Raw genomic sequence first — 23395 nt, forward strand, 5'->3', positions numbered from 1 at the left:
AAGCAGAAATGTGGTATATGGTGTATTTCTTTTAGGAATATTGCAAAAAGATATTTTTAACAAAACACAATCAGAAATTCCAACAAATTGGATTGCACTTCTTTTAGCATAACACAGCAAAAAAAAAAAACAGACGTTAGGTGGCAGAAAGCCATGACCTGCCAAATCGGTAATGAGACCAGAATATGATGAAGAACAAATAGCTACAGCAGATTCTGGGCTCGCTGTCCTCCTTTAATGTTAACAAGACCGTGTCAACCTGCTAGAGGATCCTGGGATGTTGCTGTCTTCCTCCCTGTCCACATGAGCTCTGTGTTACGTTTCCTCCTCACGCTAATATACCACCCTGTGTTGTAACTCGTCTTTTACCAGTCCAGATGCTAACTAAAATTGATTTCAGTGTTGCACTACATGGATTTTTAACAGGTCTTTCTTCGTTACAGTGACAAATTGATTAATTATCTATCTATCTAATTGTAAAAAAAGCAATATAATCAATTACAACACATTTTATTGTTTTTTGTAAGTTCGCATTTGTGCCATGTGAATTTGTGAATCATGTGATCTTCCTTGAAGGAAGTAAAAATGTTAGGTTTGAATATACAATGGGTGGTCAGAAAATCGAGAGTACACTTTATGAGAAGGATTTAGGAGTCATAGTGGACTCTAAGCTATCGACTTCCCGACAGTGTTGAGTAGCCATTAAGAAGGCTAACATAATGTCATGTTATATAGCACGATGTGTGGAGTACAAGTCCAAGGAGGCTCTGCTCCGTCTTTATAATGCACTGGTGAGGCCTCATCTTGAGTACTGTGTGCAGTTTTGGTCTCCAGGCTACAAAAAGGACATAGCAGCGCTAGAAAAGGTCCAGAGAAGAGCAACTAGGCTGATTCCAGGTCTACAGGGGTTGAATTATGAGGAAAGATTAAAAGAGCTGAGCCTTTACAGTTTCAGCAAAAGGAAATTAAGAGGACTGCGGTGGGCTGGCGCCCTGCCCGGGGTTTGTTTCCTGCCTTGCGCTCTATGTTGGCTGGGAATGGCTCCAGCACACCCCCGTGACCCTGTAGTTAGGATATAGTGTGTTGGATAATGGATAGATGGATGGAGATTAAGAAGAGACATGATTGAAGTGTTTAAAATTATGAAGGTAATTAGTACAGTGGATAGAGACTGTCATTTTAAAATGAGTTCATCAAGAACACGGGGACACAGTTGGAAACTTGTAAAGGGTAAATTTCGCACAAACATTAGGAAGTTTTTCTTTACACAAAGAATGAGCGACACTTGGAATAAGCTACCAAGTAGTATGGTAGACAGTAAGACTTTAGGGACTTTCAAAACTCGACTTGATGTTTTCTTGGAAGAAATAAGTGGATAGGACTGGCGAGCTTTGTTGGGCTGAATGGCCTGTTCTCGTCTAGAGTGTTCTAATGTTCTAACACACATGTCAAATATGGGATAACCTTCCTGCATCCCAGGTCCATGATTTGATCATGTGTAGAAATACTGCTAAAATTTCTGTTGGCAAATGAAGAAAACCAACAAAAGAAAATGTACTTCTCTTGCAATGATATGGTAGTAAATGGGGGGAAAAAAAGTGGAGCAACCTAGGAAATAATCGGTAACTAGTAAAGACATCCACAGAGAAAAGGATCTGAAATAGTGATTAATAGTGATACATACAAGGATCTGGTCAAGAATCTTCCAGAAATTGTCAGCAACATGCTGGCCCTGTGCTGATCGTTTTTGTTGCATTTACTATCTACAGGTATTTTATGTGAAGAACAACTTAACATGGAGCTGTGTCAGGTTTTGTCACCTTGCATGACTTTTCCTGCTATATTCAGCCATAGCCTTCATTTACAAAACCTTAGCAAGTCTGAGGCAGTCTGCTCTGTCAAAATCAAAGCGGCTAGATTTTGTCTTAATCTGTACGGGTGGGCTGTGTGTGCATTAGAACTGACAAGCAATTCTCTTCCAGAAGGACAATTTGTATAATGTAGCAAGGAGGAATAAAGAACACGTGTGTTTTGGACTGCACAAAAAGAACAGAAGCTCATCTGTCTGATATCTCGTGTTTTACATACCACAACAGAATGGATAAAAGAAAAAAAAGGGCAGAGAATGTGGTTGAAAAGACCACAGCTATTAACCTTTTGTAAAGTAGTGGCTCCATCAGGCCACACACTATTGGTTGTCAAAAAGGCAACGAGCACAACTCTGCTATAAGACCAGCACTCAGTCAATTGATGTGACATGGACAGTGATTTTCAGTCATGTAAATTGACAAGGCCCGGCAAGAAGTCGCATAATGGGGTTCACTTTTGAAGATGGGGCTCTATTCTTATATAGTTCTCAGAGTCAAGAAAGGGCTCCCTTGCTTGATATCAGCAACAACATGGTCCTCACAATGCGAGAGGTCGTCCAAATAGCCCCTAAAATAAGGCCACTGCCATAATAAGAAATATAGTAAACAATTAATTAAAAAAAACAACAATTAACACTCCAAATTTGCAACAAAGTTATTTCAGGCAAGCCTTAATACAAATTCATGACTGCAGGCAGGGGTCCAGGCATGGAGAAGTAAGAAAGAACCAAAAGTAGTAGTCAGGAAACAAACCAGTAAGTCCTAAATTCAGTAAGTCCTAAATTCCTAGTGGAGTACTACCTGGTAAGCCTTTCCCTTTCTTGAAGATTCCGAAGATTGGACAAACTAGTGGTCGTGATTTATGGAAGTGTGAGAACATCATGATGGTCTCAAATCCGACTATTAGCAATACAGTGCAATACATGCAACCAATTTCCAAAATGGCAGCACCTATAGAAAGATAGCAACCAAAATAGGGATGTGACAGGGATGCAAAAAAAATGAACAAAATAAATTAGTAATATCAATAACACATAAAAGATAGTTTTGTGAAGAAACCACATTAACTTTTGACAGACGCAATCAAGGTGAAACTTTAATGAGTGGTGGCTGAAAAACACCCTTCCAGACCATCTTGAACCATCATGTGAGGAATGTCCCCTGGCGACTCTGGCAGAGCAGTCCTCCAGTTGGTTAGACTGAGGTTCTCTCTGTCCAGCTACTGCTTGTTGGGTCATTTCCTTGTCCTCTGGCATTTCTAAACTCTTCATGACTTCAAAGAAATGAAATATGAGTTCAGGACGTTATTATGTATGACTCCAGTATAACAAATCCATTTGCACTAGTAATTTTGTTTTACTTCTGGGGTTAACACCTATGGTCCTGCTGGAGGTCATTTTGTAAGGCTCTGGCAGTGCTAATCTTGTTCCTTCTTGTCCAAAGGAACAGATACCAGTCCTGCTGATGGGTTAAGGACCTTCTATGGCCCTGTCCAGCTCTCCTAGAGTAACTGCCTGTCTCCTGGAATCTCCTCCATGCCCTTGAGACTGTGTCGGAGACACAGCAAACCTTCTGGCAAAGGCACGTATTGATGTGCCATCCTAGAGAAGCTGGACTACCAGTGCTACCTCAGTTGGGTGCAAGTATCGTCTCATGCTACCAGTAGTGACACTGACCATAGCCAAATGCAAAACTAGTGAAAAACAGTCAGAAAAGATGAGGAGGGTTGTTAATTTCATTAACACCAAAGCAGCCAAAACTGATTAACAACCCTCCTGCTACTTAACTGACCAGATCAATAGCCCAGAAGTTTCATTGACTTGATGCTGTACTCCAGGGTGCCCACACTTTTTCAGCTTGCGAGCTACTTTTAATTGACCAGGTCAAAATGGTTTACCTACATTAAAAATGTTATATTATATATATATATATATATATATATATATATAGTGACAGATTGGGTCCCCTATCGCTCCCTTGAACCCTTGTCCAAGATGTCAGACACAATATAAAACTCCAATAGTTAACTTTATTTAAACAGCATAGTGCACAAAGCACCCTCCTCTCCACAATACTCATATAATTACACAATACTCAATACAATAACAATCCTCCATTCCCAGATGCGTTGCCACCCTTCCACCCAGGTCAGCTCGTCATTCTATCACTTTGTTAACAAATTTTTTAACTCATTTTGCTAACAAATTTGTTTTTTTTTCACATTTCTGTGGCTCTTTTCATTCTAAACTTGCTATATGCTATTCATTTTTATAAATGTGGGTACAGCCAGCAAAACCACAGTTTGAAATAACACAACAGCTTTCACTCATCTTGTCTTCATCTACCTCAACTCTTATTCTTGAAAAATGTAACATTTCTCATATATACATTTAAAAACAATATTTGTATTGGCGGCACGGTGGTAGCGCTGCTGCCTCGCAGTTAGGAGACCCGGGTTCGCTTCCCGGGACCTCCCTGCGTGGAGTTTGCATGTTCTCCCGTGTCTGCGTGGGTTTCCTCCGGCGCTCGGTTTCCTCCCACAATCCAAAGACATGCAGGTTAGGTGGATTGGCGATTCTAAATTGGCCCTAGTGTGTGCTTGGTGTGTGGGTGTTTTTGTGTGTGTCCTTCGGTGGGTTGGCACCCTGCCCAGGATTGGTTCCTGCCTTGCGCCTGTGTTGGCTGGGATTGGCTCCAGCAGACCCCGTGACCCTGTATTCGATTCAGCGGTTAGAAACTGGATGGATGGGGGATATTTGTATTTATTGAATCTAAGCAAACAATTATTAAATTAAAACAATCAATTTAAATATTGATTGTTGAAGTAACGCTTTGTAGAGTTCACTCCCAGAGTCAAATAATAATATAAAGGCAGGAATGAGCAAAGGGAGACCACAAAGTATCAAATGCAGTATAATAAAGTCTCTCCTTAACTGTCTTAGTGGGGTGGCTTCCCCACTTTCCCAACTTTACAGCATTCAAAGAAGTCACCTCATACTAGCAGGCTGTACCGGACATCCTCACTCTGTACGCAGTTTACTACTGGCAATGTTAAGAACTTTTTTCAAACTGAGTTCCTCTTTTCTGGAGTGTCCAACACAGTAATCAAAAAAACTTTCACGAAAACCAATATGTTATTCGGAATTCAGGATAAAAGTCAAACAAAGGTGGTAACTAAATTGACCTCATTATTTTCTTTAGTCTTCTTCTTACGTTGCTCTTACACTATTGTGTGTTGTTAATTTGTTGATTCACATTTTATATGCCAGTCTTTGAGTTCCATTGTCTGTTTAAGTTGACCTGCAGATGTCACACTTTGCACCAGCACTGGCTCTCATGAATAGTAATGTTAGCAACATGACAGAGCCAATAGAAAATAACTGTAAAAAGTAAGACATGAAAGTCTATATGCCATTTTGGTATGAGATTCGTAAAATAGGTGTTAATATCTGTGATGCACCATCTATTGGAATAACAAATGCAATGGATTTTATTATTACAAATGTTTGTGATTACTCATCCATTGTAATGACAGAAACATAGTGAGATGGACACAAAGATACACAGACATTTGGATTCTGAAAATAACAAAATAATAATAATAAATAATAATACGACAAAACATCACATCTGTTGGTCACGATGATTAGTGAATATAATAGCCTTGCCTCCAAACTGCTGTTTTCCTTATGCTGATTTCACATGATGTGACTTCTAGTTGTACAGTTTGTCTGATTTACTGACCGGAGTTTCTGATCTTGTCACAGAATTTCAGTCAATTTAAACAACTAAAAATCAACGGGCATGTCAAATTTAGCAGATGCCGACCTCCTAGCATTGTCATACTCACCCCTTTTTCTGACAGGCAATAGTGTGCTGCCTGATGGAGCCAGTGCTGTATGAAGGGTTAACAGCTACAGAGAGTTTAACTGCAACTCATTCTGTCACGGTATGTAAAACACGAATCACTAAACAGACAAGCTTCTCTTTACTGAGGTAGAAAACGCATGTCTGTCCCTTACTCCTTCTTGCTACATTATATGCATTGAACATCTGGTTGAACATTTATTGGTTGCCAGCTCAAACACACAGAGCCCACTTCTACGACTAAAGACAAAATCAAACCTGTCTGTTTTTTTCAGAACAAATCTTGAATAAGTTGGACTGAGCTGTTACGGAAGTTACATTACGTGACTGCCTCCTGCTTGCTAAGATTATGTTAATGAAGGCTACAACAGAAAATCACTGGAAAAGTAGTGCAATGTAACATGGCCTTTACCGAGAAAATCTTGGAACACAGCTTAAAACGCTGGCTAATTCAATGAGACGTGGAGCGTAGGGGGCCGCCTTTTAAACTCTCTTTTATGACAGAATCAAGACCATTCCCAGAATCCCTTGCAGGGCAGGACTCTCACATTAAAACTGCAGGTCCACTAGTGCACAGTGGTCAGGACTGGCCCCAGGAGGAACTACATCTGTGAGCACTTTTCAGTTTTAAAGTTTGCCTTAATTTGGCTACACTGTGTGACTAAAAGGAAGACGCAGAACCTCAGGTTGTACTCTTAATGTTAAGGCTTGACCTAAGAATGATTTTTTTTCAGTGTTTAAGTTAGTGACTTCTAAAACATTAAGTTAAATTGCTTAAATTACATTGGATTCTAACAACTAGGCGCAGTCATGGTCTTTCAAGCAGAAATGTGGTATATGGTGTATTTCTTTTAGGAATATTGCAAAAAGATATTTTTAACAAAACACAATCAGAAATTCCAACAAATTGGATTGCACTTCTTTTAGCATAACACAGCAAAAAAAAAAAAAACAGACGTTAGGTGGCAGAAAGCCATGACCTGCCAAATCGGTAATGAGACCAGAATATGATGAAGAACAAATAGCTACAGCAGATTCTGGGCTCGCTGTCCTCCTTTAATGTTAACAAGACCGTGTCAACCTGCTAGAGGATCCTGGGATGTTGCTGTCTTCCTCCCTGTCCACATGAGCTCTGTGTTACGTTTCCTCCTCACGCTAATATACCACCCTGTGTTGTAACTCGTCTTTTACCAGTCCAGATGCTAACTAAAATTGATTTCAGTGTTGCACTACATGGATTTTTAACAGGTCTTTCTTCGTTACAGTGACAAATTGATTAATTATCTATCTATCTAATTGTAAAAAAAGCAATATAATCAATTACAACACATTTTATTGTTTTTTGTAAGTTCGCATTTGTGCCATGTGAATTTGTGAATCATGTGATCTTCCTTGAAGGAAGTAAAAATGTTAGGTTTGAATATACAATGGGTGGTCAGAAAATCGAGAGTACACTTTATGAGAAGGATTTAGGAGTCATAGTGGACTCTAAGCTATCGACTTCCCGACAGTGTTGAGTAGCCATTAAGAAGGCTAACATAATGTCATGTTATATAGCACGATGTGTGGAGTACAAGTCCAAGGAGGCTCTGCTCCGTCTTTATAATGCACTGGTGAGGCCTCATCTTGAGTACTGTGTGCAGTTTTGGTCTCCAGGCTACAAAAAGGACATAGCAGCACTAGAAAAGGTCCAGAGAAGAGCGACTAGGCTGATTCCAGGTCTACAGGGGTTGAATTATGAGGAAAGATTAAAAGAGCTGAGCCTTTACAGTTTCAGCAAAAGGAAATTAAGAGGACTGCGGTGGGCTGGCGCCCTGCCCGGGGTTTGTTTCCTGCCTTGCGCTCTATGTTGGCTGGGAATGGCTCCAGCACACCCCCGTGACCCTGTAGTTAGGATATAGTGTGTTGGATAATGGATAGATGGATGGAGATTAAGAAGAGACATGATTGAAGTGTTTAAAATTATGAAGGTAATTAGTACAGTGGATAGAGACTGTCATTTTAAAATGAGTTCATCAAGAACACGGGGACACAGTTGGAAACTTGTAAAGGGTAAATTTCGCACAAACATTAGGAAGTTTTTCTTTACACAAAGAATGAGCGACACTTGGAATAAGCTACCAAGTAGTATGGTAGACAGTAAGACTTTAGGGACTTTCAAAACTCGACTTGATGTTTTCTTGGAAGAAATAAGTGGATAGGACTGGCGAGCTTTGTTGGGCTGAATGGCCTGTTCTCGTCTAGAGTGTTCTAATGTTCTAACACACATGTCAAATATGGGATAACCTTCCTGCATCCCAGGTCCATGATTTGATCATGTGTAGAAATACTGCTAAAATTTCTGTTGGCAAATGAAGAAAACCAACAAAAGAAAATGTACTTCTCTTGCAATGATATGGTAGTAAATGGGGGGAAAAAAAGTGGAGCAACCTAGGAAATAATCGGTAACTAGTAAAGACATCCACAGAGAAAAGGATCTGAAATAGTGATTAATAGTGATACATATAAGGATCTGGTCAAGAATCTTCCAGAAATTGTCAGCAACATGCTGGCCCTGTGCTGATCGTTTTGTTGCATTTACTATCTACAGGTATTTTATGTGAAGAACAACTTAACATGGAGCTGTGTCAGGTTTTGTCACCTTGCATGACTTTTCCTGCTATATTCAGCCATAGCCTTCATTTACAAAACCTTAGCAAGTCTGAGGCAGTCTGCTCTGTCAAAATCAAAGCGGCTAGATTTTGTCTTAATCTGTACGGGTGGGCTGTGTGTGCATTAGAACTGACAAGCAATTCTCTTCCAGAAGGACAATTTGTATAATGTAGCAAGGAGGAATAAAGAACACGTGTGTTTTGGACTGCACAAAAAGAACAGAAGCTCATCTGTCTGATATCTCGTGTTTTACATACCACAACAGAATGGATAAAAGAAAAAAAAGGGCAGAGAATGTGGTTGAAAAGACCACAGCTATTAACCTTTTGTAAAGTAGTGGCTCCATCAGGCCACACACTATTGGTTGTCAAAAAGGCAACGAGCACAACTCTGCTATAAGACCAGCACTCAGTCAATTGATGTGACATGGACAGTGATTTTCAGTCATGTAAATTGACAAGGCCCGGCAAGAAGTCGCATAATGGGGTTCACTTTTGAAGATGGGGCTCTATTCTTATATAGTTCTCAGAGTCAAGAAAGGGCTCCCTTGCTTGATATCAGCAACAACATGGTCCTCACAATGCGAGAGGTCGTCCAAATAGCCCCTAAAATAAGGCCACTGCCATAATAAGAAATATAGTAAACAATTAATTAAAAAAAACAACAATTAACACTCCAAATTTGCAACAAAGTTATTTCAGGCAAGCCTTAATACAAATTCATGACTGCAGGCAGGGTCCAGGCATGGAGAAGTAAGAAAGAACCAAAAGTAGTAGTCAGGAAACAAACCAGTAAGTCCTAAATTCAGTAAGTCCTAAATTCCTAGTGGAGTACTACCTGGTAAGCCTTTCCCTTTCTTGAAGATTCGAAGATTGGACAAACTAGTGGTCGTGATTTATGGAAGTGTGAGAACATCATGATGGTCTCAAATCCGACTATTAGCAATACAGTGCAATACATGCAACCAATTTCCAAAATGGCAGCACCTATAGAAAGATAGCAACCAAAATAGGGATGTGACAGGGATGCAAAAAAAATGAACAAAATAAATTAGTAATATCAATAACACATAAAAGATAGTTTTGTGAAGAAACCACATTAACTTTTGACAGACGCAATCAAGGTGAAACTTTAATGAGTGGTGGCTGAAAAACACCCTTCCAGACCATCTTGAACCATCATGTGAGGAATGTCCCCTGGCGACTCTGGCAGAGCAGTCCTCCAGTTGGTTAGACTGAGGTTCTCTCTGTCCAGCTACTGCTTGTTGGGTCATTTCCTTGTCCTCTGGCATTTCTAAACTCTTCATGACTTCAAAGAAATGAAATATGAGTTCAGGACGTTATTATGTATGACTCCAGTATAACAAATCCATTTGCACTAGTAATTTTGTTTTACTTCTGGGGTTAACACCTATGGTCCTGCTGGAGGTCATTTTGTAAGGCTCTGGCAGTGCTAATCTTGTTCCTTCTTGTCCAAAGGAACAGATACCAGTCCTGCTGATGGGTTAAGGACCTTCTATGGCCCTGTCCAGCTCTCCTAGAGTAACTGCCTGTCTCCTGGAATCTCCTCCATGCCCTTGAGACTGTGTCGGGAGACACAGCAAACCTTCTGGCAAAGGCACGTATTGATGTGCCATCCTAGAGAAGCTGGACTACCAGTGCTACCTCAGTTGGGTGCAAGTATCGTCTCATGCTACCAGTAGTGACACTGACCATAGCCAAATGCAAAACTAGTGAAAAAACAGTCAGAAAAGATGAGGAGGGTTGTTAATTTCATTAACACCAAAGCAGCCAAAACTGATTAACAACCCCTCCTGCTACTTAACTGACCAGATCAATAGCCCAGAAGTTTCATTGACTTGATGCTGTACTCCAGGGGTGCCCACACTTTTTCAGCTTGCGAGCTACTTTTTAAATGACCAGGTCAAAATGATCTACCTACATTAAAAATGTTATATTATATATATATATATATATATATATATATATAGTGACAGATTGGGTCCCCTATCGCTCCCTTGAACCCTTGTCCAAGATGTCAGACACAATATAAAACTCCAATAGTTAACTTTATTTAAACAGCATAGTGCACAAAGCACCCTCCTCTCCACAATACTCATATAATTACACAATACTCAATACAATAACAATCCTCCATTCCCAGATGCGTTGCCACCCTTCCACCCAGGTCAGCTCGTCATCTGGGAGTTCCCAGAGTCCTTTTATATTCCCTGACCCCAGTCCATGTGATCTCCTATCACTTCCGGGTCAGATCAAAAGTCCTTATATTCACCCTGGAAGCACATCATTCCCCTTATCCATGTGACTCAGACGTACTTCTGGGGCATAAGGCAAATTGTCGTTGTTCCTCCCTGCAGTGTCTCCTAGTGGCCCCCATGGTATCCAGCAGGGCTGTGAATAAAGACGTCAATGTCCATTATGCCCTTTTGGCCTCCGGGGCACTTCCCTGCTGCAGGGAGGGCTCCACCTGGCGGCGTGGGGGTATTGGCCGGGATGAACGACCGGCCATATATCACTATATATATATATATATATATATATATATTTTTGTCACACATGCACATGGGACGCAGCTAAAGGGCTTGAGTAAGAGCGGTTCCAAAACATGCCAGGATGTGTCAGAGTGCACTGACTCTTTTTCTTCCTTTCCTGTAGACCATTCACGGGAGATCCCACCTGAGTGTATTGCAGGTCCTGTCACCTTCTCATCTGGGACTTCTCCATCCTGCTGACTACGCCACTGTCACAAAACTCACACAGAGTCATAGAAAGGTTTGGGGCAGCCACCCGTATAATTTGGTTTCCTGGCTGCAAAAGTCATTTAAATGAATACTGCACTAATGTGCACACAACCGAGTCCAAGACAGAACTGAGGGACTAGGAAAAAGGTGTAGTATTCATTTATAGACAGGAATGAGCCGTCTCAGGCTGCCTCCATGCCATGTAATCAGCCGGCAGAGAGAGACGAAGCGGCTTCCCTGAGTGGGAAAATGGATTGATTTCCCATTTTTGCCCACCAATCTATACTGAATAACCTATAATGATAAAGTAAAAAATGTTTTTGGAAAGGTTTTCCAAATGTTTCAAAAATGAAAAACTTTCTTTAAGTATTCTGTGGCACTCTTAATCCTGTTTGCTTTAATTCTCCTTGAGATGCATCTAGAGCTTGATTGACGACCAATTGTGGCAAAACTGAACTGATTGGACATTGTTTAGAATGAGATACACCTGTGTATATAAAGGTCCCACAATTCACACTTCATGTCAGAACAAAAACTAAGCCATGAAGGCCAAGGAGCTGTGTGTGGACTGCCATGATCAAATTGGGATGGTCAGGTAGGTGATCAAGGACTCAAGTGGTCTCTGGAAAAGAGCTTCAGAAGTCCTCTGCTGAGATGTGAGAACCTTTCCCACACTCGGTCACAGTGGGACAACGTACCTAACAAGTGCATCTCAGGGAGGTAGAAGGAAACTAGAGAACCAAGAAAAGTCATTCAGCAGGCATCAGGAAACACCAATGCTAGAAGCACTGAGCAAAAAGCAGGAATATTTTGTACTAGTTACAGGGCACAATCATGGGGTAATTTACTTAATGCTGACATCTTTGGGGTGTGGGAGGAAACACAAAATGCACCCAACAAAAGATTCATTCAGACATGGGGTGATTTTCAAACTCCATACATTACATGCTGTACTGCCCAGACATGTAAAGTGGGCTTCTCAGCAAAAGCCACATTGAGGATGTATGCAGCTGCCTAGAAAGTAACGCTCAGCTTCAAACAGGTCTGTTTAAAGGTGTAATTTTGTGCAAGTCTGCCAGATAAATGCTGCTGCAGCTGCCAGATGTGAAGTTTTTTGACCAAGGTTTCAGGTAATGGCAGCATTAATACCAAGTATGGGGGGTACATCGGGTAGGTGGATTTATGTTTTCTATTCATTAAAATAGCACAGGTAACCCACCTGACGCAAAGCATATTTGGGCCCAGCCAGTACTTGGATGTGAGACCATCTAGGAAAAAGATTGGGTTGTTGCTGGAAGAGGTGGTAGTGAGGCAATCAGGGGATGATTAACCTGTGGCCTGTGTGTGTAACCCAATGCCCCAGTGCAGCGTTGTGAACACTGTGGTGTAAAAATTGGGCCATCCTTCAGATGAGACATAAAACCGAGGTTCTAACCCTCTGTAGTCATAGAGGATCCCTGGGAACCCTGTGAAAATAGTAATGTCTTTGCCAAACTGCCCATTCTGGCCTAATCACCCCTACCTCTAATTATTTATTATCCATCTTATCCCTTTACTACCTAATAGCTAGTCTGTGGCGAGTGTACTTGTACCAGAATAACTGCCATCACATCATCTATTTGGATGCTGCACATTGGTGGTTGAGGTGGTTCTACGCAGTTTATGTAAAGCATTTTCAGTGTTTAGAAAAGTGCTATATAAATGTAACTATTCATCCCTAAAATGAAATTTTGTATTTTAATACATCCTTAATATTGTGCTACATGTTGGTTGGACATGTCAGTACGAATTTCACGGTCATCTATACGCATACCAAAATTACTACTACTGAGAGTTATAGAGGTGCAAATTGAACAGCAGGACAAGCATTCATCACTGTATGCTATTCAACATCCATGTTCCCAAATTACTGATTCGGCAGGTCTGCTCATCGTGCACCATTGATTTCTTTAGATTTTTCTCAAAGGTTACTGACAGATGTTTGGTTTTCTCCTCAAACACTACATGTGAGTTCTGCTGTGTAACTCGTGTCTTGCCTCTAACCCAGTCAGTGCAATTCTAGGCCCTGAATGCTCAATGCCAGTAACAAATGAGCTCATGCAGGTCTTCCTGAGCTTATTCTTTGAGAAGAGGTAATGAACTTTGTTTCCTCATAGCATTAATGCTCTTTACATGCTAAACATGACAATTAAAATATACATAAAAAGCTCATCATGGTCTGCTTAATGTTAAGTGACAGTATAATCCGCTTAATTCACAATATTTCATTGCATATGTTGGAAAATTTTTGAAATGTGGGTATCTAATTCAAATGCTTTGCTTTCCTCCATAGGCTGTGGAGCACTGCCATTCTCATGTCTGGAAATGAGCAGCACAGAGGCCTGACAAAGTGAACGCAGCGTCAGCTCCACCAAGAAGATCACTGCAAGTCTCTGTCTGATCTCTTGCAAAGAAATCCTGCACTAAATCCTACTAATATACAATAATACACTCAGCACTCTCAATGATTTTTCAATACATTTTCTGCTGTAAATTAACACATGCAATATCCAGTTAAAAAAGAAAACAACATACAGTAATTTCTTTTACTTAATCTAGACTAGAAAGTCCTAAAGAGTAATATCATTTCACAGTTTGCTCCATTAAATCTAAGACCTGCCTTAAATGCATATGTACTAATCTAGGATAATAAATCCACACAACTCTTAGCTGACATTTTGCATATTACTTGTGCCACTGAAAAATCCTAAATGTGCACTATGAAGGATTTCAGCTTTTTATATTACTAAAAGGTTTTCTACCTACACTCAGAAAATATAAAATATACTGCATACTAGTTTTCACCTGCCAGATTGTAGGTCATATTCACCTTAAAAGAATAAGTGTCTATGTGTACAGTATGTGTGTCTGTCCACTTTCTATGTCTCTGTCATTTCAACAAATAGCAGAAGTCAAACATTTGTAGTAATAAAATGCATTGCTTTTGTCATTCCAACAATAAAATGCACTGCATTTGTCATTCCAACAAATGGCGATAGAAGCAATGCATTTAGTTACTACATTACAAAAAATAAAAATCTACAAGTTGTTACAGCACCCCCTGGCAGTACCCACGCCACAGTAGCTCCTTTCACGCTGCCTTTAGAACTCTAAAATGCCCTCCATTACACATATCACTTTGATGCACAATAGGACACAGGCAGGTATGTCACTATGGAATATGGAGTTTTACCACTGTGTACTTACCCTTTGGCCTAGAGTAAACATTCTGGATAAGAATTTAAGTTCTTCTTGTCTCCATCTACTCTGCCTTTCTCTTTCCTAAAAATTCCATAAATTTGACCCTACAATTTCTTATGCTCTGATTAAATTTGAAGAAAAACTGGAAAAATCATGTTGTATCAAGGAGTAAAGTACATATTTTTACAGTCTTTGGGCATTTTCTTTTTATTCACTCCAGTATTTAGTAAATTTGAAAAGTAAAAAAAATATATATGTGTGTCCAGAATGGCGAGGCAAATCATGCTCCCTGTTGATTGGTCTCATCATCTTCTCGTCTTTTCCAGATCTAAAAAGAAGAATGCAAAATTACTTCAGTTGCTATACATTTTTTTCATAAAAAAATGCACAGTGGCTCTTTTGTTAGACTAGTTTCTAGCTGCAGATATACTGTATTTAGATCCACTTACATAAGAGATTTCACATTCAAAGTAAATTCAGGGAAATATAAATAATTTGACACTTTTTCATTATCAAGAAGTGAAGATATAATAAATGTCAAAAGGTAGGGCTTCTGAATTTGAAGTTACACAGGAGGTGAACAAAAAAGAATAGAAGGGGACACCTTAAGGCAAAGGAAGACATCAAAGGAGGTGCAAAGGATGGGACCAGGCATTTGCTTGTGTGCTCTATTTTTCTGAAGACAGTTTTACACTGAATACACTGCATGCACTGTTAGTCTTCAAACCCAGTTTCCAGCAGTTCATGAAGTACACTCAGATGCTTTATTTGCTAGTAGAAAATGTAGGTAGGTTAGCTAACTCATCTGCCCGTGTCTCAAATTTAAGCCCAATGTGATTTTGTTTTTTTAGAAATATAACTTCAAAAATTTACTAAAACAATATTTCAAGTCAAGTCAATTCTATTTATAAAGCACATTTATAACAACAGAAGTTGACCAAAGTGCTGTACAGCTTCCATAAATACAAAAATCCATAAATAAATAAATTCCATAAAGAGGGAGAGAGAAAGCAACACATTAAAATACAAGTTTATAAAGCTAAGGCAAAAAGATAGGTTTTCAGGTGCAATTTAAAAGTGACCAAACTTGGTGCTGACCCAATATAAAAAGGTAGACTATTCCAAAGCTTAGGCGCAGCTACAGCAAAAGCATGGTCCCCTCTAAGCTTACGTCTAGAACTTGGCACGACCAAAACCTTCTGGTCAGAGCACTTCAGTGACCATGAAGGAGAATAAGGGTGTAAGAGGTCAGTAAGATAAAAGGGGGCTAAACCACTCAAGGACTTAAAGACAAACAGTAAAATGTCAAACTCAATCCTGTAGCAAACAGGAAGCCAGTGAAGAGAAGCTAAGACTGGAGTGATGTGATTTGGTTTTCATGCACCTGTTAGAAGCCTGGCAGCAGCGTCCTGGACTAGCTGAAGACAAACAAGGGATTGATTAACTCCAATGTATAGTGAGTTGCAATAGTTAGTCCGAGAAAAGACAAATGTATGAATTAATGTTTCAAAATCATGTACTGAAAAATAGGGCTTGATCTAAGCTGACAGAAACAGGCATTAAAAACAGAGTTAATTTGTTTATCAAATTTGAGGGCACTATCACAAAGACAAAGATTTTTTGCAAAGGGTTTACAGTAGGTTGTCAAAGGGTCAAGATTAATTTCTGTAGCACAAGAAAGATCAGAAAGTCCAAAACATACAATCTATGTTTTGTTTTGTTTTTTTAAACTAAGAAAATTTAACATTTAAAAATATTTTAATATCTTCCCGAAATTTCAGTAAAGGTTTATGAGAATCTGTTTTGATCCGTTTAAGTGGAAAATATATGTGTGTGTCATCTGCTAAGCAATGAAAAGAAATATTGTACTTTTTTTTTTTTTTTAAAGTGGATACTAAGGACAACATATACAGTGAAAAAAGAACAGACCCCAGAATAGATCCTTGAGGGACCCCGCAAGTGATAGGAGTCGAGGATGAGAAGAGATTGCCCAGGCTGACTGAAAAGCTTCTGCCTGTGAGGTATGACTTGAACCATTTCAAAGCAGTTCCTTGTATACCCACATACTGCTTAGACAGGCAATGAGGATGCCACTGTTAACTGTATCAAATGGCCAGTTAGATCTAACAGCAACAAGAAAGCAGTATCCCCAGACTCACTTATTAATAAAAGATCATTTAGAACACAGGTGTCAAACACCAGTCCTGGAGGGCCGCAGTGGCTGCAGGTTTTCATTCTGACCACCTTCTTAATTAATGACCAATTTTTGCTGCTAATTAACTTATTTTGCCTTAATTTTAATTAACTTGATTCAGGCCCCTTAGTTGTTTCTTTTTTTTTTTTTAAAGAGCAGCCAAACAATAATGAGACACAAAATAAGATGCCACATGACCAGCTCACCGGTGCCCATCACACAATATCTGAAAATAAAGAAAAGTGAAGTTCTCAGTAAGGTTGATCTCTCAGGTTACCAAAACATATTGATGGTGTTCTTAGGAAAAACAGAAAATCAACAGTTTTGGAAATGTCTGCTGTGGGAGAATGAGAGCAGCAATGAGCCATGGAATTACATAACGAGTTTAATTAACAGCAAGAAATGGCTTCTCATTAAGAAACTGGTTGGTGTGAAATTGGCTGGAGTTTGACATTCCAATTTAGCTGGTCATCGGTTGGCTCATTTCACATCTCGGTTCTGTTTGGGTGCCAATTAATGAAGAAACAAATCAATTCAGAACACTGAATCCTTAAAAACAGGGTTATTAAAATGACAGGGAAAAAGAAGTTAATTAGCAGTGAAAACTGCTCGTTGATTAGGAAAAGGGTTAGAATGAAAACCTGCAGCCACTACGGCCCTCCAGGCCTGGAGTTTGACACCCGATTTAGAACACTTAAAAATGCACACTGTGTGTCTTAAAACCAGATTGAAATACTTAAAAAATGCCATTTTCATTTTCAGTGAGAAACTGATGTTGGTTGTCCATTTTGCCCAGTACAATTGTTTACAGTTTTAAACTATGAGTAGTACATTCGCACAATGGTTATCTTAACACTGTCTGCTGCCTCAAGGATTCAGCATCCTGGGTTCAAATCCAACAACTTGGCCACTATCTTTGTTTTCACGTATTTATTCTAGCACTCCAGTTTTCCTCCAACATCCCCAAGAACATGCAGGTTAGATTCGTTATAGACTATACTGAACTTGTGTGTGATTGTGGATATGTATATGATTGGGCTATGCAATGGATTGTTGTCCCCATCCAGTTCTGGTTCCTGTCTTGTACCCAGTGCTATAGCAGAAAGTCAAAGGTTACTGGAGCCAGAACCTAAGTCATTTTGAGAATACACCTATCCTTATTTCTAATCCCAGTGTGCTTTATGAAAAAAAAACAAAGTTTCAACATAGACCTGCAATTAGACAAGGAGGCTATTTTATAAAACAAATTTGTCCAACTGAATCACAAGAAAGTGACTTCTGACAGATCTCTGTAAAATGGGTTTTGAAACCCTTTCTCACTTGTCCTTCCCATGATCCAGTAAGTACTCCCCCACTGATGGTTGCCCCTTTAGTAACACAGGCAAGGAAGGAGCAGCAAGGTTATAGTCAACCAGTGAGCAGAGAAAGCGTACCTTAGTGAGACTGAGATGCTGACGTGTGTAGTATGTATGTTCACAACAAGACAAAAGTGTCAGAACTTTCTTGTATTCAGAACACAATATGGTGCATACAAAAGGCAATATTTATTATCATTTACAACAGTTATCGATGTCAGTGAGCACATGCTGCTTTAACTGTTTTAGGCATTGATGGTTTTACTTTTAGTTGTACTACTTATGGTGCTTTAAAAGCACATGGGGCAGTATATTTTTCCAACATTTCATCTTTTGTACAAGAAAATTATTTAAGTTTTTAAAACATATTTAGAACCAAAGGGCTAATTGGCTCTAACAGTTTTTTTTTGTTTTTTTTTTCTTAGTTCCTACTGGAGCAGTGACATGGCTTTTTGTGTTGTTTTAGTACTTCCTTTTCAGAATATGTAAAATCCCCTAATAAAGGAGTGATCAATATTTGTAAGATGGTCAATTGCTATTTGGTATTTTCTGGGGATGTAAGTGCCACGCATGTAACATAAATAAATAGGTCATATCTAGCTGAACAATATTTACCTTGTCCACCATTCAAATTGCTTTTTACTTTATTCCCCTTTTTACATGGTGAATTTAAATGACCAAAAAATTTAGAAGCAGGCTGAATCAAGTTTCTTTATTAGCCACTTTGTGCCTACCCCATGCGGAGCGAACAAACAAATGAGAGAAAGTGGACAAAAAGTGAAAGAAGACATTGCAATACAAAACAGGAGAACAGATGGAGCATATATCTTACACCACAGGTCACAATGTTCATCAACCAAACACCTACATTAGCCTAAAACATGGAATAAATTATGGATACTTTGTCATGCTAGTATGCCTTCTAGAGGCACATCGTGGTCAATGTGATCTTCCAGTACAGTACATAGAAGAATTTGCCAAGAATAAGACAGACAATAAATCTGCCTATTTTGAGTTGCTGTAATTTGACATTAATAACTTCTGATTTTCATGAAAACGGTTATATGCTTTTGAATCTTCACATAAAACTTTTATAAAATATCTTAGATGACACGGCTAACAGATACTATACATGTTATTTCATTTACACAAACATTGTGTATTTCCTAAATTGAATTTTAAGCCACACACTTTCACAAGGATAATGATAATGTCATCCCTGTGTAATTCCAGTCCCAATAATATTTAAAAAATTGCTTTCCTTAATAAGCAGGTAAGTGCAAAAACACATTAATGTCCTAAATGTGCAATCTGTGTAATGAACTCCTATTAAAAGATTCTAGAATCCTTTAGTTTACTATTACGTAGAACATAAAAGAATACACTGTCTCAAATGATGTTCAGAAATTACCATTTAAAGACATCACTATATTAAAACATATCAGGCTAGTACATTCTGATAAAAAATCATTTCTTGGAGGTCTAAAAAATACAGGATGGCAAATCTTTATTCAACACAAAACAGTTGGTCACTCAGTCCCTTTGCTACATATGTACAAACAAGGTTAGAAAATAATCTGCTAAATCCATATGACGCAAAACATGACTACATTTTAATAACTACCTCGTTTTCTTTAGTGATTTTGTCTACATAATTAAAATACCTCAAACTGACCATACCTGAATGTAAGCTTCAGAAAGTGTGATCATCTGAGGAAGAATGTCTGTCACTTGCAAGTCTTGTAGTTCATACCACTTTCCGGTACCCTGTTAACGTAAAAGGAGGGGGGAAGTTTAGGTGGGGCAAATAGATGACTAGAAAGAAAATAAATCAATTCAATTAGGTTTACTGTCACTATATAAATACAGTACAATGAAAAGTATTTAATGATTGGTATTACTGGTGAAGAAACATGCAGCAAAAATTCAGGATATGGTATGGTGACATAGAAGACACAAATTGCTTTATTTAGTAATGTCAATAAAAATGAGAAAAAAAATCAATAAAACTAATTATATTAAATAAAAACAAACATATAACATTGATCAGACAGTAACAATGGGTCAATACAGTAACAGAATTAAGGAGTCTGAATAACACAGATTTGCTTATGCAGAAACATTGGTGGTGCTGGTGCTTACGTAATATAGCCTTGGTCACAGGTCAAGCAGATAGCTGCACGGGAGTTAGCAGTTTAATAGCCCATGCAGAAAACATGTTTGTGAGTGGGCTGTATGGCATCAATAATACAGCATCAATTAGAGTTTTTTTTTCTAGCATATGTGGAGTCTGAGATGATGGAAGGCAATTTCTTCATGCATGTCTTATCATAAATATTCTTGTATGGACAGCAGCTTGTCTCCATTGATGACCCAGGTTATTTAAATCACCTGCTGCAAAGCCCTGTAGTCTTCCACAGAGGAGGTGCCATGCCAAAACGCAATAAACAGTAGCTAGCCAGCATGCTCTCCACTGTGCATCTGTAGAAGGTAATGAAGTTGTGGGAGAAGATTAGAGTTTACCAAGCCTTCTCAAAATAAAATAAAGGTGATGTGAAGTCTCCTTATCAAGTCTGGTAATGTTACTAAAGGACTATGAGAGATCCCAAGCAATGGAGAATCGTATGAACTTAAAAGTTTTCAGTCTTTCTTCAGCATCTGCATTAGTGTCAATGAATGCAACCCTCCTCCATGTCTTTAATGGAATGTTCTTATTTATAACTATCCACTGAATCAGCTTCAATGAGTTTGAATGCTCAAAATTTCCTACTATTGTATTAAATTGACCTTTGTTTTTACACCAACTATAGTGTACCCAACATAATAATATCCTACTGACTACAGCTGGTTATTATGAGCACACAAAAATAAATAAATACAGTGCATCTGGAAAGCATTCAGAGCGCATCACTTTTTCCACATTTTGTTATGTTACAGCCCTATTCCAAAATGGATTAAATTAAATTTTTTTCCTTAGAATTCTACACACAACACCCTACAATGACAACGTGAAAAAAGTTTACTTGAGGTTTTTGCAAATTTATTAAAAATAAAAAAACTGATAAATCACATGTACATAAGTATTCACAGCCTTTGCTCAATACTTTGTTGATGCACCTTTGGCAGCAATTACAGCCTCAAAGTCTTTTTGAATATGATGCCACAAGCTTGGCACACCTATCCTTGGCCAGTTTCGCCCATTCCTCTTTGCAGCACCTCTCAAGCTCCATCAGGTTGGATGGGAAGTGTCGGTGCACAGCCATTTTAATATCTCTCCAGAGATGTTCAATCAGATTCAAGTCTGGGCTCTGGCTGGGCCACTCAAGGACATTCAGAGTTGTCCTGAAGCCACTCCTTTGATATCTTGGCTGTGTGCTTAGGGTCATTGTCCTGCTGAAAGATGAACCGTCGCCCCAGTCTGAGGTCAAGAGCGCTCTGGAGCAGGTTTTCATCCAGGATGTCTCTGTACATTGCTGCAGTCATCTTTCCCTTTATCCTGACTAGTCTCCCAGTTCCTGCCGCTGAAAAACATCCCCACAGCATAATGCTGCCACCACCATGCTTCACTGTAGGGATGGTATTGGCCTGGTGATGAGCGGTGCCTGGTTTCCTCCAAATGTGAAGCCTGGCATTCACAGCAAAGAATTCAATCTTTGTCTCATCAGACCAGAGAATTTTGTTTCTCATGGTCTGAGAGTCCTTCAGGTGCCTGTTGGCAAACTCCAGGCAGGCTGCCATGTGCCTTTTACTAAGGAGTGGCTTCTGTCTGGCCATTCTGCCATACAGGCCTGATTGGTGGATTGCTGCAGAGATGGTTGTCCTTCTGGAAGGTTCTCCTCTCTCCACAGAGGACCACTGGAGTTCTGACAGAGTGACCATCGGGTTCTTGGTCACTTAGCTGACTAAGGCCCTTCTCCCCCGATCGCTCAGTTTAGATCGCCGGCCAGCTCTAGGAAGAGTCCTGGGGCCTCATGTATAACGCCGTGCGTAGAACTCGCACTATAACATGGCGTAAAAACAAAAGCCGAAATGTGCTTACGCACAGAAAAATCCAACTCCAACTTCCACGTTCTTCCGCTATATAAATCCTGATCAGCGTGAAAAGTAACACTCGTGCACGCGCTTTATGTAACGCCCCAACTCCTCCCAGAATTACGCCTCTTTGAATATACAAATCAATATAAATCGCCCTTAAGCTCAGCCTTCTGTGAAAAGACAATGGGAAAAGCACGGGGGAAAATATAAGAATTTCAGCGAATACCAAGTGGAGGCAAAGGAAAAACATACTATTTGTTCAAATAAACCGTGGTATAATCAACAAAAGGAAGTTCATCGAGTGACATAGCGTGTTGGAGAAACTTTAAAGGTCACGTTCACAAAATCGCACAGTGCCAGAAATAAAAAAGAAGTCACATATCAAAGTCGCCGTGAAAAGATGAGTTGTAGCCCACTGTCTGAGTGTCATATGAAAGCTTATTAGGGTACAGAGAAAAAAAGGCACACAGTGAGGAAAAAGCACGAAATGTCAACTTCAATCTCGACATTTCCACTTTAATCACGTAGTTTATTTTGTCACTAAAGTCATCTTAAAATCGTTTAATTAACCAGTTTCTCAAATGACATCGTAATTAAAGTAGCATGTTAAATGCTTTGTTTTTTATTTGATCTTCTATGTGCTCTATGTGTGTGAATTACTACTTGCTTCTTAAACCGGCTCTCTTCCTCCAATTGGACACAGAATCCATTACATTTGTGATATTACAGCTCTCTGAATATCTAAAATACTGAGATGTATACGTGATATTTTTATGATGATAGGAGTTAAAGCACGTTATTAAACATGGATTTCACGCCGTAGTGACTGTGTACGACCTTCAATTAAATAATTTATTGCAGCAGTACTCAGGGGCGGCTCTAGGCTTGTGGTGGCACTGGGCAGAGGAAGAATCGGTGGCTCCTTCGCCCGCCAATGTAAGTAATGTACTTCATGCACGGTGGATGGACACGTCCGTTGCGGACACTGCATAGCCACCTCGGGCTCATGACACAAGCATTTAACTTTTGCCGAAATTTGTCGCTGCGTTTTTAGCTGTGTTATTTTCTCTTTCTGTTTTATATTCAATATATATTGGCGTAGCCGCCACTGCAGTCCTTGCTTTTCTTTCCCCAAATACCCAATCAGAATTGGGGAGCGCCGATTCTTCAAAACGTTTAAGGAACATTGAAATATCTTCATAGTACATGTTTAATTATTCTATCCTTCACGACACTCCCAGTGAAGAAAATAGATTATTTAAATGAAGTTAAAGTTTTATCTGTATAATATAATAAACATATTTTGCTGCATTTCACATTAAAAATGATATCGTCATCATATGTAAATACGCGCTTTATAAAGTGGCTCAGGTTGTGCGATATTATAACTGTAGTGCAGGTTTACAGTGGGGTGATTGTACTT

General features: G+C 39.3%; 1 protein-coding gene across 1 annotated transcript in view; it reads right to left on the minus strand.

The window, feature by feature from the left end:
* Nucleotides 1-14579: 14579 nt before the first annotated feature.
* usp39 (ubiquitin specific peptidase 39) overlaps nt 14580-23395 on the minus strand; it is a 49855-nt gene continuing 41039 nt past the window's right edge. Inside the window, exons 12-13 of the mRNA XM_039768586.1 lie at nt 19618-19704; nt 14580-14716 (exon numbers count right to left, since the gene is read on the minus strand). Coding sequence (XP_039624520.1) covers nt 14669-14716; nt 19618-19704 — 135 coding nt within the window. The 3' untranslated portion in view covers nt 14580-14668. The remainder of the gene's footprint in view (nt 14717-19617; nt 19705-23395) is intronic.

The sequence above is a fragment of the Polypterus senegalus genome, chromosome 11 (assembly GCF_016835505.1).
Source record: "Polypterus senegalus isolate Bchr_013 chromosome 11, ASM1683550v1, whole genome shotgun sequence".
Lineage (NCBI taxonomy): Eukaryota > Metazoa > Chordata > Cladistia > Polypteriformes > Polypteridae > Polypterus > Polypterus senegalus.